This window comes from Tetrao urogallus, assembly GCF_951394365.1.
Source record: "Tetrao urogallus genome assembly, chromosome: 3".
Taxonomy (NCBI): Eukaryota; Metazoa; Chordata; class Aves; order Galliformes; family Phasianidae; genus Tetrao; species Tetrao urogallus.
This window is the reverse complement of record NC_136815.1, coordinates 15,772,420-15,788,952: the sequence shown is the minus strand read 5'-3', so window position 1 is coordinate 15,788,952 and position 16,533 is coordinate 15,772,420. Positions and strand designations below refer to the sequence as shown.

Sequence of the window (16,533 nt, the reverse complement as noted above, 5' to 3'; positions counted from 1 at the left end):
GCTAGCATCATTCTTTCAATTTTTTGCCATTGAAGTTTGATGCTCTTTGCTATATTTTCATTATCCAACAAAAACATTGAAGTTCTTCAAGTCCTTATAATTTTATAATTAAGAGTTTAGTTATTCTGTTTATTTGTGATTTCACATATATTTTTTTCTGTTTTGTTCATAACTACTTAATTTGTGACCAAAATTTAAGTTAACAAATAAGAAAATCCATATTCTATTGAATGTAAATATATTTTATTTTACTTGGAATTCTTTTAATTTTCAAATTATTCAAAGAATTTGCAATTAAAATGACACTGAAGAGATCTGATTTTAATCCATTGATTTTAACCTCACTTCACGTATTTGTGTGCATAGATGAGATCCCCCAGAGCCTTCTCTAGGTGGGAAAATATAAGTTCTCTCAGCCTTTCCTCATAGGAGAGGTATTCCTGTCCTCTCATCAGCTTCATGGCCCTGTGGTGGACTGCCTCCACTAGCTCTATGGAGAAGAGAAGGCCAGAACTGGGCACAGTACTCCAGATGTTGTCTTAACAGTGCTGAGGACAGAAGGAAAGGATTACTGCTCTCGATCTGTTGGCAATACTTTTACCATTACTCTGCCCAGGATATCATTAGCTGGAAATGATGTGATGTTGTTTAAATAAAAGTATTTATTTATTTAATACAAAATATATTTTTCCCCCCCAAAAAACAAGCTTATTAAAATTATCTCCTCATTTTTTTTTCTTTTTTATCCCTCTCCGTGTGACAAAACAAGAATAATAACGGCAAATAAAATACATAAAAAATTGTTCTTACCATGACAACTGGGTAGAGCCCTGTTCCACCCAGGTCTTCCATCATCTCCCATGATACAAGTTAGTGTAGAATATCCTTGCAGAACATAACCGGCATCACAGTAATACGTGACAGTTGATCCTAGTTTATAGTCCATTCCAAGTCTTGTTCCATTCATTATATTTCCAGGATCAAAGCAAGATTCACGTAGCTTTGCTATAATAGAAAAAAATAATTCTGAATATAATATAAAGCATTACATATGCTTTCTGGAATTCTCTCAAGGTCTTCTTTGAAAACTGTGTAGACACGTAATGACTTATTTATTTTACATTTTATATACACTTTAGAATTTTTTCTCTTCTGCATCAGTTTCCCTGTGACTGTAGCCATCTCTCCTTCACTTTAGAAACTTAAGTCATTGCTTCACAGTGACCAAACTCACATTTCTTATACTTTTGCCACGAAAATCCTAGAATGTAATCACAAGAACCATTTTTCAAGACTTCACACTTACATGTAGACTGGGCACATCCTGGTTTTAAGATCTATAGACTAAAAATTGATGTGTGGAGGAAATCTAAATAAGTGGTTTGTGACAAAATAAAAAATATGCAAAGAAGAATTTCTTCAAAACGAATAAACCTTAAGTGAATATCTGTAACTATAACATAATCTCTACTTCAAGTCATAAAAACTGCACCTAAATAACTCATATTTTCAAAAACTTTAGTATACAGAAGCATTTAAGGAAAATTAGCTATATTCTTCTATTAATGAAAAAAATAGTAAATGCATTAGAAAATGGTAGATGATTTTGTGCTATGTGAGATGTAATTCAGATATATATATATATATTTTTAAATCAAGCAGAAGACAGAAAATCCAGATTATCTTCTTTATCATTTATGGGTATTGTGGTGAAAGTCAAGAGGGAATATTTATTTACTTTCAGCAATATCAGTGCCAACTTTCTTTACCTGAGGAGTTGCAGAAGTCATAATTGCACTGCAGATCTTTGCCCTTCCAGATCTCTGCCAAAAGGCTATAGTAGCTTTAAATACAAAGATACTTCCAGTGATTCTAGCACTCCCTAAGCTAAAGTTTCTCAAAACTTAAGAGACTATAGAGAAAAAATGAGAAAATAATTAACTTTATTTTATAAATTTTAGCCGCATCAGATATTTCTCACTACCACAGAGAAGATAATGAAGCAAAAATATTTCCATTTTGATTTCTTATGGCTATTTTATACAAGGTCTACTCTCAAAGTAATGCCTCATATTTTTCTGTTATCCCATGATATCAAAGGCAGATATTAGTGGTATGCCAATAGAGGCTGAACCTTCCCACCATTATTCCATTAGATTTTGTTGCTGGGTGACAGATAATAGCAGAGGGGCACAGTGACAAATGGTCATGGACATGGAAATGCACATGAAGCGAAAGTGTGTAATTGAATTGCTCTATGAGGAAGAAAATGGCACCATTCATATTAATTGACACCCGCTGAACATTTGTGAAGACCAAACAGTGGATATGAGCACAGTGAGGTAATTGGTGGTGCATTTCAGAGTGGCAGCACTGACAGTGGACCACCTCTGCTAGTACAGATTTTAAAAGAGCGGCACAAAGGTTCTTGATCATTGCTGGCAAAAATGCAGAGCTAAAGGTGATGTCTAAGTTGGAAAACAGCTGAGAATTTGCTCTATCAAATAGTGTTACTGTGCTCTTTGTATCTGTTGCAGTTTCCACTGAAATAAGGCATTGCTTTCAAAGCAAGCTACATATTTTAATATTTATGAGAGGTGAGAAATAATATCTTACGAAACCATAAATGTTTCATATATTTATATTTGAAGACAGAAACATGGAATAATCTTTCTGAAATTTCAATTTCACATTTTCCAAAAGAACATGAAAATCTCCTAATGTGGGGTAACATTGCCATGAACACACATCTTAACTGAAAACTTGTTTAGTAGCAAGTGAGAGCTAAAACACCTAATTACAGTAACAATAAGTATTTTATATCCACAACGATTAATTTAGATAGTTGTAGTATAATGCATGCAATATCTAAATGTTTCCTGTTCTGAAAGGTAAGTCTTCAAAATACAGCATGACATGTGAAAAGCAGGACAAACACTTCCGTAGCACTCATAATTCCAAAATCTCAGTGGAAAATCAAAAGTTAAGAGATTCAAGTTACCAAAAAGTCTGTAAATCATCACATTGATATTAATAACTTTTACGTAAACCAACTAAACTGTCATTTAAGAAGTCTGGCAGATCATAGACCAAGCTGAAAATTATTTCAAGTTTGAATAATCAAATTCATTAATTCATTATACAAATACATTAGAGGTATAACACTTTGACAATAATAAGAATCATAGAATCCTCAGAGTTGGAAAGGGCATTTAAAGGTCATCTAGATCAACTCCTCTGTAATGAACAAGGACATGTACAGCTAGATCATGTTGCTCAGGGCCTGATCCACCTTCACCTTGAATGTGTCCAGGGATGGGGCACCAACCACATCTCTAGGCAACCTGTTCCAGTATCTCACCACCTACACTGTTAAAGACTTTTTCTTTATATTTAATCTAAATCTATCCTTATTAATCCTGAACGCATTTCCCCTTGTTCTATCACAACAGACCCTGCTGGAGACAGACCCTGTCTCCTTCTTTCCTGTAGCTCCCCCTCAGATTTGAAAGACTGCTATCAGGTCACCTCAGAGTCTTCTCTTATCCAGGCTGAAGAGCCCTAGCTCTCTCAGCCTGTCCTTGTTCCATCCCTTGGATCATTTTTGTGGCCCTCCTCTGGAGGTGCTCCAACAAATTTATGCCTCTCCTGTACTGAGGATGCCACATCTGGACGCAGTATTCCACATGATGCCTCACCAGCATGGAGAAGAGGGGCAGAATCACCTCCTTCAACCTACTGGCCATTCATCTTTGGATACTGCCCAGGATAAATCTCACTTTCCAGGCTGCGAGGGCACATTGCCGGCTTATGTATAGCTTTCCAGTCATCAGTACCCCAGATTTTTTCAGCAAGGCTGCGCTCAATATTTTTGTCACCAAGGTTGTATTAGTAGAGAGGGTTGCCATGACCCAGATACATGACCTTGCAAGTGAATTTGTTGAACCTCATGAGGTTCATGAGGTCCATTGCTCAAGTCTGTCTAAGGCCCTCTGGATAGTATCTTGTCTCTCTGGTGTGTCAATGACACCCCACAGCTTGATGACATCAGCAAACTTGCTGAGGTGCACTCGATGTCCACTGAATTACTTATTACTGTACTTCTTTAAAGCTTATACTGTGAGATTACTGTTGCTGAGTGTATGGTAAGAAATTTTTATTTCAGAATTCTAGTAGATCTTTGGATAAAGTATACATCAGCATTAAATAAAAAATTAAAAGGAGAAGAAGATAAAGCAACCTATTATGTCTGGAGTTTAAATCAAAAACTGAGGAAAGACATGATCTGTCATAGCACAAATTTTCTGTGGGGAACAATTACAGCCCAATAATTTTCCTGTTACCAAAGATATGGTTGTGACAGACTGCTAAATTTGCTGACAAAACACTAATAACATCCCTATAGAAACCAGGCTGCTGAGAGCCACATCCATTCTCTCAACAGGTGGAAGAATCTCTCGCCTATAGACGCTGATTCCACTATTGCTTCCACTCTCAGCCCAGAAGGCAGCTACCTTTCTTTACTAGAGGTCATGTTGCTGGTTCACAGTCAATTTGCTGTCCACAGGGCCCTACAAATTCTTTTCTGGAGAGCCACTTCCCTGGGCAGCCTGTTTCAGTGTTTGACCATTCTGTCTGAGAATAATTTTTTCCTAATATTCAACTGAACCTCTCCTGGTGCAAGTTGAGGTCATTGCCTCTCATCCTATCACTGTTACCTAGGAGAAGAGACCAACCCCCACCTCACCACAACCTTCTTTCAGGTAGTTGCAAAGCGATAACATCCCCCTAAGCCTCTTCCAGACTAAACAATCCCAGTTCCCTCAGCTCCCCATAAGACTTGTGCTACAGACCTTTCACTGCTTCATTGCCATTCTTCAAAAACACCATAAGGCTTCAATGTCTTTCTTGTAGTAAGGGGCCCAAAACTCAATGCAGTACTTGAGATGTACCCTCACCAGTATTGAGTACAGAGGGATGATCTCTCTGGTTCTTCTGACTACACTATTTCTGATACATAACGGAATGTCACTGGTCTTCTCAGGCACACTACTGGCTCACACTCCACTGCCAACTAACACCCATAGATCCTTTCCCTTCACACAGCTTTCTAGTCACTCTGCCCCAAGCCTGTGGCAATGCATGGGGTTGTCTGGCAATAGCATACAACCTGGCACTTGATCTTTTTGAAGTTCATACTATTGGTCTCGCTGCATTGATCCAGTCTGTTCATTTAAACAGTAGTATTACTTTCCAGAGTACTGACTTTTCCCCTCAAACTGGTATTGTTCACAAACTTGCTTTATTACATCAGACAGATAACCAATAAAGAGAACACTTTGCATATTATTAACTAGCCACTGGCTAGTAGTCTGGGCTCTGCAACGTCAGTGTTCCACCCACCTTATCCTGCTCATGAAATTTGGATCTCAGAATACTGAGGGACAGAATTTCAAAGGAAGCACCATATTCTTAAATCATAGAACGGCTTAGGTTGGAAGGGACCCAAGTTCCAACCCGCCTGCCACAGTCAGAGTCACCAACCTCCAGATCTGGTACTAGACCAGGTTGCCCAGGACCCCATCCAATCTGGTCTTGAACCTCTAGGAATGGGGCAGTGTAAGGAATAGTTTTTTTCTTGCACGTTTGTCTCATAGCTTGCTGTTGAACACAGACAAGTCCAGGCAAGTCCTGGTCAAAGTTTGAGAAATCCTTTAAAGATCCACAGGCCAAAGTTAACAAGAGGGATGAGTAGCAGCTTAATAGCTGATAAAAAGTCTTCTGTGTGGGCATAACCATATCTGCATGCTCAGAGGTGCTACACATAACTGTTACCTAAGTGCTCAGGAATGCTATACTGGCAGATATAAAAAAGGGACCTACAACCAAGAGGAGTGTGCCTGACATCACATGCCTCACAACTTGATACCTGCCTGCTGATGGACTCTTCTGGGCCTGCTACCTGCTTGTTTCTCCTGGACTTGCTGTCGCTGCTTATTGCCTAAGGCCAGCTACTGCTGCTGCTCTCCCCTTCTCTCAAGGAGCTCTTCTCCCAGCCTGCATACATATCTGGGATTACTCTGACCCAAGTGAAAAACCTCGCACTTTGCTAACTTGAACCTCATTAGGTTTTTTGAATTTGTCAATGTTCCTCTGGATGGCATCCCTTCCTTTTAATGTACCAACCACACTGCTCAACGCGGTGTAACTGCCAAACTTTCTAAGGGCGCATTCAAGCCCACGATCGACATCACTGATGAAGATGTTGAAGAGCTTTAGGGGACGCCACTCAACACCAGCTTCCATCCGGACACAGTGCTACTCAGCACAACGCTCTGTCCACAGCCTTCGAACTGATTCCTTACCCACTGAATAGTCCACCGGTCAAATCCACACCTCTCCAATTTAGAGATAAGGATGTGGCGAGGGGACCATGTCAAAGGCTTTGCACAGGTCCAAGCAGATGATATCAGTAGCCTTCCCTTTGTCCTCTGATGTCACCATCATGTCCATCATAGAAGGCCACTAGATTGGTCAGGGAAGACCTTCCCTTGGTAAAGCCATGGAGGCTATTTCAGATCACCTGCTCATCCCTCATGTGCCTTAACATGCCTTCTAGGAGGTTCTGTTCCATGATTTTCTCAGGCACAAATGTGAGGCTCACCTTCCAGTTGTTTCCTGGGTTCTACTTCCTCCCTTTCTTATAAACGGGAGCGATATTTCATTTTTCCCAGTCCCTGGAGACTTGGCCCAAAAGCCACAACTTCTCAAACACGATGGAAAATGGCTCAGCCACTACATCAGCCAGCTTTTTTAGTACCATGGGATACGCGTTTCGCAGCCCTATAGACTTGTATATGTTCAATCTCATGCGCTGATCTTAAACTTGCTTTGCCTTTACAGTTTGTTGCTTGTAGTTTACAAGGCTGCGCTTGATCATCACAGCACTGATAATTTGTCTGTTAATGAGTAACCATTTCAGCAGACTCTACCATGGGGTAGATAAGCCTTATGATATTACTTGCATGAAGAAGTTGTCATGAATGCACTCAAGGGATACTCTGGATTAACTGTGCTCAGCCACAATATCCTTGCAGCAGTTAAAGTTCCCAAGGAGTACCAAGGTCATGTTTCTTTCAAGTATCATGTATTTTCTCTATACCAGCTTGCCTGTTAGTCATCTACAACAATATCGTGTGCAATCTGTTTCCTCAACAGTCCAACCATTCTCTGCTCTTGAAAATATTAATTGCCACTCTTGAAATCTAAAATGACAGCTCTTACTGAAAGAGTTTTAGAACTTCTAAATTGTACATCTTAAAATCACCCTATCCATTCCTCTACCTTTTCCCTCCTATTTTTGGTATGTCACATCATAAATAGCTCCACACTGTACTCATGACTAGACAGGTAATCTAAAAAAGATACAAGATTCACAGAACTTTCTGCTGAAAGTAGCTCACTATTGTAGTAGTCACTATTTTTGTTAAGTTAATTGCATGCCAGATTTCCTTTGCAAGTGTCACATCTACTTTATTTAAATATTTACAATCCTTTCACAGCAATGTTATAATAACAGGGAGAGTAACACATTACGCAGGTGAAAATATTTCCTTTCTTTATTAATGCATTACAGTTGGAAAGATTACCATGGCAGAATGGAAAAAGAGACAGAATGCTCACCTGTATCCAAAGATCTAGGCTTATAGGAAAAAACTCCACAAAGGAGGAATCTCCAGGAAGAGATCCTTTTACCGTGGCAGTCAGCCTTTAAAAGGGATCTAGGAGTCTGGCTCCACCCCTTCTGGTCACACAGGTGAATTGCTTTCACCTGTATGCCCACAGCTGAGCCAGTCCTTTCCTCAGGTGATCAGTCAGTGCTTCAGGCCATGACTCAAGAGTTCCCATACATAGTGCGATGTTACTTTGTTACTATAGCCTGAATTTTTTGTTTCAGGTTTCAAACACATTTTTTCCAGCTTGCCTGATTAACTCTTTACATTATATAAATTACCTTTGCATTTATTAATTGGTTTCAGAATAAACTGAGAAGAAAACCAGTCCAAAGACAGTAAGATCAATTGCTATTCCAGCAACATCCATATTTTTTCTCTAGTTGCCTTCACAGATAATTAGAAAATTGTTATATTCGTTTTATATTGAATATGTCCCATTTTCTTGTTTATTATGTTATGTCCTCAGAGATTCCTCTCTGAGATACGTGGACGAATCTACTGTAACCTCTCTTACATAAGTCTAGTCCCATATTTTCAACACTAGTGTTAACATAATTTCATTTTATAGGAATAATAAATTCAAATATGACAATGTCTTACTATATAAAGAAAAAAAAAAATCCTGTTCTCAAAAAAAACATGTATATACATTCTAATGTTTTGTTATGGTATCATTATTTCTGAAGTACTTAAAGCTCATGTTGCCATTTTTTTTCCTGTTAATTTTGTATCATGCATTTATCGTGCACCTTCTAAATGAAATCATATACTATGATTCTGTCTTTAATTAGTATGCTTGTAATATTGTGTTTTGTAAGTATAATAATGCACATTATCATACCTGTAGAGAAAACTAAAACCTCATCAGGCAGACAACTATGAGGAAATAAAGCAAATTAAAGTTTATACTTAGGAATGCTTTGAATACAAGAAAAAAAAAAAAAAATTATTTACCTTTGTACTCCAGGTGGAACCCTGTGAAACTAACAGATCCATCACTCCGAAAAGCCAGATGCATGTTGTTTGAACTGCTTTCTATCCTCTCTGGAAGCTTGCTATCTTGAAAGCTCCCAATCAGTGGGCTATTACTGTCAGGTCCATCATAAATATAAAGAAAATCATAATTTGGTTCTATACTGAAACTGTAGAAAGAAAAAAAAGAAATATTAGATAATATAAGCTTTGTATAACATTTTTGTATAATCAATGAACATTAAGATGTTATAGATACAAAATAAACGAGAGAGTTTAGCAAAGCAGATAACGATAACAAAAAAGAAAATAAATAGAAAGCTTACCCCTATCCTGGGCTCACTTACAAAACTTCAGCAGAGGCAATCTCCAGAAGAGAACCTTCCCTACTGGTAACCAGCTCTGAAATGGGTGTAGGAGGGGTGAAGCCTGGCTCCACCCATTCTGGCAGCACAGGTGAATTGCCTTCACCTGTGCTCCTCTGGCTGACTCATTGCTTGCCTCAAGTGATCAATCAAAGGTTCAGGCTGTGACTCAGCAGTTCCCATACACATTTTCTTTTAGTTAATGCAATTAATTTAGTTAATTATGTTGGCTAAGTAAGATAGCTTGTTAATTTTGAACTATAATATTAGCTGGGGTCAGGGTGTTAACCAAATTTCCTTGAGAAATTGATTGTGTACAAAGGTAAAAAAAAGACTGGTAGTTGAAGAATGGAGACAAACCATATTTTGTCTCTAGTTGCCATTAGGTCCTGATAAAATGAATATAGGTATTAAGGACTTGGTCTATCTTCTTCAGTGAGAATACTTCTTTTAACTTCTGCATTACTTAAGTAATATTTCCTTCAAAAGGAATACAAGAGTGGATGGCTTCTATTTTTAGTTTGTGTTTGAATTTAGAAGAGATTCCTGGAATAAGTCCCACTCAAGAGCCGTGTTTGGCAATAAAAAGTGGATTTAAATTTTTTTTATTCAGTGTTTGGTTTATTTAAGAATGTATATTTTCCTTAATCTAGAATTTTTTCCTTAGTCTGTGTGTCATTACTGAGGCAAATCTCAGTAAGTGCTCTAATTTGTTGACCAACTTCTATTAAGCTTGTCAGCTTCTCTCAGAAATCACTATAACTGCTCAGATTTTATTAATGACCTAGCAGTGTCTGGGGATTTATCTGGAGTGTTTACGTACAGTACTGAATTGCACTGTAAAACAGTGATTTTATTCTAAGTTTTAGGGTCTTCTATACCTAAGTATGGAATAGAAAGAGCAGAATGTTCTTAGATACTCATTTACTTTATTATACTGATTTACGTCAGAAAATACTTTCTTTGGAACAAATAATTTAGTTTGCACTCTGAATCATTCACCTAAACATGAAATACTCATTGAATCTGTTTGTAAATGAAATGACTTTGTCCAGTCTAGTCAAACACAGAATGTAAAGAAAGAGTTCCATGGTACAAAATAGTTCCCATTTAATGTTGTAAAGGTAAATATCAATATATTTATCAGCAAATCGTATACTATATCAGTAAAGGCCAAATGAAAATAAACAATATGACAAACATCACTGAAATATGCATCAAACTATCAGCGATTAGAATGAAGACAGTATTACACAATTTGCAGCATAAACAGGATTTAAATTTGAAGGGACATTACAAATATAAATTTGCTTTGATAATTTTTTCACATACAGTAAACATGCATAATAACTTACTTTATGTGTTGCATACAATATACAGAGTAAAAGTTCATCTGTGGATTCCATTAAGGTCAATTTAATTTAATATTGCATTGTAATGAAGGGGAATGTTAAACCTTTTCCCTTTAATAAGCAGAGCAATGAAAAGTATCCTATTGCTTATGAAATAATGACTAATAAAACTACACTTACACATTTTTGATCTTTTTCTTAAATATCAGGTGACTGTCTCATAGAAAATATGAATCATTAAAGACAGTCCTGCTGGTTGGGAGTCTTTTTGGTGAGTTATTTTACACAGCAACTTTTCAGGAAGAGAATATCAGTACATTGAGAACTATCCCAATACACATTAGTCAGAACAAACTGAGAGTCCTTTAACTGAAGAGTAGCTACCAGGCTCCAGCTCTGTGTTCAGTGAATACTTTAATGTCTTTGATGAGATTGCTGACACAGATAGCAATTATTTATCGCACTGACAATTAAGGGTACCTGACAGTATAACACAGAGCTCTCAACAATTGCCACTAGTGGAGTCACAAACATGATTTTTAAAATTATGAGAAAGTTTACCTGATAAATGCTAGTGATATAACGTAGTCATTATTAACAGTGATAGTCCAGTCACAATCTCGGCTGTGGGGATAAGGATGAGGGAAGTTTGGTGAAAGTATAAAACCTGATGAGCCAGTCAGGTTTCCTCCACAGGGAGCTGTGAATAAAAATAAATTGGAATTGAGGAAAGAAGGTAAGAGAAAAAGAAGCATATATCAGCACTATGTTCACTGACATTTAATGTCCCTTAAAAGTTAAACAATAACTGAAGTATTTACAAAGCTTAAATAGAAACAAAAGCTGCATTCACATTTCTCCTTAGGCCAATACTAATATTACCAAGTAGAACGTGTGTTTAGAACTTTGTGTCCTTTCCTCTTTCCTTAACAGTATATCAAGGCTTTTCTGAAAACACCATAAACTTGAGACATGCTCTTTCTGCAGACATAAAAAGAAATGATTGGATAAGAGTTTTACTTTGAAAATAAGAAAGTTTTCTAGTCATCTTATTTATCTTTTTTTCTTTCTCTGTGTGCTTGAATTAAATTCACGAGTGTTGCAGAATCTTTCACTGTCTGAATTTAATGTGTGAAATACTTTTGTTATGTTTCATAACTTCATTTGTATCTGGGGGAAGACCAGGTCTGAATACAAAGTTTAATGGGCACCTGCAATTTATAGCACTAGACACAAGGCCTAATTCCCAATATAACTGCCCATCCGGAAAGAAAAGCATGTGTCAATCTACTAGGAAAAATGTAATTTTAATGTATTACACAATGAAAAATAGAGATGTAGGTTATATTTACCTATCTTCATAAACCTCTTTGTAAGCACAGTAGCCAGTGCTGTATGTGATAACCTTAGTATTCTTTGCTTATATGTAATTACAGTGCTTAATCTAAAACCTGTTAAAACTTTAAATAAGATAAAATAAAGTGTGTTAAAGATAATTAAATGTTTAAGATAATTAAGTGTGTTAAAAGCAAGAAAATACATGGAAGCTAAAAAAGTGCTTCTAGCAGCTGAGGTTTCTAGCAAGCTCCTTCTTGTAATGTTTGCCAAAGACCATTTTATCAGGGATGGCAAAGGAAAGTGAATGCCCACATTAAGCTGATCTCAAAGCTGCAGTGCAGTTTCGTATTTTACAAGGCCAGAAGCTCTTGTCTGATTATTTTAGATGCCCTCATTTTTCCCCACCTCCTTTGAGAAGTTCCTTTCAAGCAGTCCTTTCTTGGGACTCTTAGAGTAAGCATACTATCTCATATAAAAGTCACTCAGGACAATACCACTGTAATTGGCCTATTAAACATTCTCCCAGCTGCACTTTCATGGGAAATTCCATTTTCCTTCTTTACTGTACCACTACAATTGCAGATCCTGTTTAAGAGGCTACCCATCACAATGCCTGGAGATTTTCAGGCTTACTGCAGCTTCTATGCACTCAGGCAAAATCTTCCATCATTCTACATAACGGTATTACATTTGATTGCATCAAAGAACATACTGGGTAAATAAGTATCACTACATTATTTACCTAACTATCCAAATGCGACACATTTCATTAATTATTTATAACTTTGCCTCTAAGTTAGGTTTTGGAAGTTTCAGTTTAGAATTTCTTCCTAGATCAGTAGTGATAAGGATTTACCTGAGAAGTGGTTATTAGAGGGCTGCTATTTACTAACTACTTATGTAATTTCTTAATATTTTTTCATGATGAGTCAGTTAACCAAGTAAATCCTTCCAAAATTCATTCAGTATGAGCTTTGTTATTCTGTATAGCATTAGAGACTGAGATAATATTTACAGATAAAGAATGTATTTTCATTTTTACTAACAAAAATATTGTTTTCGTAAATTATGAAGTCTGTACTAAAGTCAGTAATGTGCCATCTTCTCTGTTTCCAGTAGTATCCTATTATAGCCTTTGATATTTTTTACCTGACCAATACATTTACTCAGTGATGTGCCTGATGTTTTGTGAATGCAGGCATACAAACTATAACCAAATCCTATAGTTATCACCATTCTTCAGATTTTGTGGGAAAGGATCATTACATTGGCTTTCTTGCTTTCCTTGTCACAGATAATCAAACTATGAATAACATAAGCTTAAAAGATAAAGTATGAGACCTATGTAGATTGCTCCAAAAGTAATGTATCCTCTTTATTTTCATGGACACTACAACAGATACAAAGAGCACAATACTACTACATTATTTTTCAGATAGTCACCACAATGAGCTTGACAATGTTTTTGTCAGTAATGAACAAGAGCCTGCATTCAAAACAACTGCAAGAGCAGAGGTGACCCACTATTGCTGTTGTCACTGTTGAAACACGCTACCCAATTCCTCACTGTGTTCACATCCACTCTTTGGTTTCCAGAAACATTCAACAAGTGTTGAGAAATGCCAATGGGTGCCATTCTTTTCCTCATGAAAGAATTCAATGATGCATCTTTGCTTCATACACACTCTCAGACATCATTTTGTCTCCTCTGCTACCATCTGTCACACAGCAATGATACGTAATGAAATACTGCTGAGAAGGTTCAACTTCTACTGCCATACCACCAACATCTGCCTCTGATGTCACAGGCCAACATCATAAAACAGGAAGTATTACTTTAAGATCAGCTCTCACATTGCACTAGTAATAGGGAGGAATGAGTTTTGTAACATTCACTGAAGATTTATACAGAATAAATAATGAATATGTATTAGTTTCCTAAAATAAAGTTTGTAAAGAAGAGTGATTAATTGCACAAAATTTCAAAATTTTGGAAACCATTCTTTGATTGTCTTCTGCATACCTATGCAGACTGGTGGGTTGGGCTGCCAGAAGTACCGATTTTCTACCTGAATGCAGGTTATCCTCTCATCTCCTTGCAATTCATATCCAGGGTCACACTGAAAAATCACAGTGTCTCCGGGTTCTCTTCCATCCCCATTTCTAGTTCCATTCATGGGGACACCAGGATCACGGCAGGCAGTAGCTACAGAACCTATCAGATAAAGGGAGAAAAAAAAATCAGCTTTTCTACCCATGTTAGTCGTATTACAATCTTCTAATCTGGTTACTCTGCAAATCCAAAATTTTATTACTCCTAAAATTTTGAAAAATCATTCAAAAATATATGGGAAACAGTATGGCTTTTATATATACACATATATATATTTATATATATACATATATATATATGTATATATTCTTTTTTTTTTTTTTTTTTTTTTTTTTTTGGCTTGTTTTTCCTGTGGAGTCAATATAACAAGGGAGAAACATCTATTTCTGTCCTAGACTCTTAAAAATTGAATGTGGTAGACTGGACAGGAATATTGCACCTGTACATAAATCTTTTACTACTCAGAGATGGTTTATATTAGATATGTAACATTTACCCCAAGAATAAATTTGTTATAATGAATCTTATTTTGAAACACTTGGCATCATATATTCACCGTAAAAGGTGGTAGAAGTAATATATTTTCTACTATTATTATAAGACATATAAAATTATCAGAAAAAGAACTTTCAAATACAGAAATATATATTTTGGAGGGACAAGGTTAAAAAATAATAGTGCAAGAAAAAAACTGGAGAAGGAAAATCGGAGTATTATACAGCACTATAAAACTAACATATTTCTTGAGAGCTGACAGATATTAACTGTATACTCAAATGGAACTGTTTAGTTACAGCTTTCCATAATTTCTGCTCTAATTTTTAGTTTCTTTTCACATGCCTGACTCTAGACCATCTTTAATACTGTTCACAACTGTAATTTGTTTGTTTGCTTGATTTTGGAAGAGAGGTCTCTATTATCATTATCAGTGTTATTTGCTCTGCATATTCTACTTTGTATATCTTCTTATTCTGTTTATTTCTGATCTTTTTTTCATAATCTTTCTTCAACCTACTTTTTATCTCCTACTGAAGTTTATTTATTGTTTTACTTATTAAGTGGATATTCCAGCAAAAGGAATGATTACTCTCCCCCACCCTCCTTGCCCTTGGATCTTTAGAGATCTAATCACAACTTTCACTGTCCTACACAAAAATTTGTGAAGCAAAATCTTCAAGAGCAATAAGGTCCCAAATAACTTTGCTATCATACCTGAAATGCGGTCTTGAAATTTTACTGCAAAATAAAAGGAACTGGCTATCACAGTTCTTCATGTGTTCATATAAAGGATCTAAAGTTCCTTGTGACTCGTGAAATAGATACTTAAATTAAGAAAAAATAAATTGATTTTCATCCAAACATTGTAGAATTGTAAGTCATTTCTATCACTGTAAACAAAATATTACAAAAAGAAATTTCATAAGTTCATGTCATCTTGAATAGGCCATAAGGTACGATTTGTAAATGTAACATGTTAAAGAGCTAGAAACTATTTTGTAGATGGGAAAATACATGCTTCAAAAACTATTACGTAATACATACAGCACAACAGATGCAAGAACAATGGTGTGTAGTACAAAATTTTGTGGTGTCAACTGAGAGATTTTTTTTTCTTAATAAGGATAGAGAAATGCTCAAAATTATTTTAGTCTGTCCTTCAGTGGTGAAAGTCAAGTGCTCAAAGAGACAATTCTTAATCAAGAGATCCAGCTTCAGGTTGAGGTAGAATGAGACTTGATATTCAAATTGTCCAGTAGATGACAGATGAGGGGATGCATTAGACATACAGATACAGTGTGTATACTTTTCTGGGTTGACAGAATGCTTTTCAGTATCAGCTTTTCACACTTTTTAGCTAGTATGTTTTGGAAATTAAACTCTGGGTTGTCCCTACCTCTATTTACTTTTAACTCTGAGACACTGAAAGTTGGAAAAAGCAGACATCTGAGCTACACTAAAACAACTAAGAATGTCTGATTATGAGCAGTGTTGCCAGTACAGTGATTTCCATCTATAGATCACTCCCAGACTTTGCTAATACAAACAACAAATAAACAAACAAAGGATTCACAAGTGAGATCTAATATCTCAAATATTCAATCAAAATATTCTACAGCATAGGCTTTGAATACAAGACCACCAATTCTCCAGTGCCAATACATTTTCTGGAGGATTACTTAGTTTTCCTCATTCCTGTTACTTGAAGTGGCAAAATCTTGCTTTGCAGATTGGGTAGTCAAGCCACATAGAACATCTTCTCCTAAAAATTATTTAGATTAGTCCTAGGAGTACTCATATGAACAAATTCACACGTCCTTAGTAGTTAAGAGTCAGAGAAGGGAATAACTTAAACCATCATTTGACTTAACAGTACATGTCTATAAAAATGCTCCTATACAGTCCCAGAAACCATTAAAACAGCATTTAATTGGGCCCAGAAAGATTTCAAATTTGTCTACAGATTTTGTTGATATGGAGCATAAAACATTTTTATATATCTGTTTAATAATAACATATCAGTGTACATTGAAACAATCAGATAAAGTACTGTAAACTGATCTTTTCTGCTACAGAAAAGAATATGTTAATGCCAGGATACAAAATTTTCTGATAGTTCATGAGCCCAAGCAATTTGATATGTGACTAACGTCCCGACC

At 36.2% G+C, this 16,533-nt stretch overlaps 1 protein-coding gene across 3 annotated transcripts in view; it reads right to left on the bottom strand.

Moving 5' to 3' along the window:
- Positions 1-16,533, bottom strand: part of CSMD3 (CUB and Sushi multiple domains 3) — a gene marked incomplete at both ends in the record, with an annotated part of 527,537 nt that overhangs the window by 136,145 nt on the left and 374,859 nt on the right. For all 3 annotated transcript variants that reach the window (XM_079533061.1, XM_079533062.1, XM_079533063.1), the window contains 4 exons: positions 811-1,005; positions 8,691-8,878; positions 10,987-11,125; positions 13,787-13,978. In XM_079533061.1, the coding sequence (XP_079389187.1) occupies positions 811-1,005; positions 8,691-8,878; positions 10,987-11,125; positions 13,787-13,978 (714 nt within the window). The remainder of the gene's footprint in view (positions 1-810; positions 1,006-8,690; positions 8,879-10,986; positions 11,126-13,786; positions 13,979-16,533) is intronic.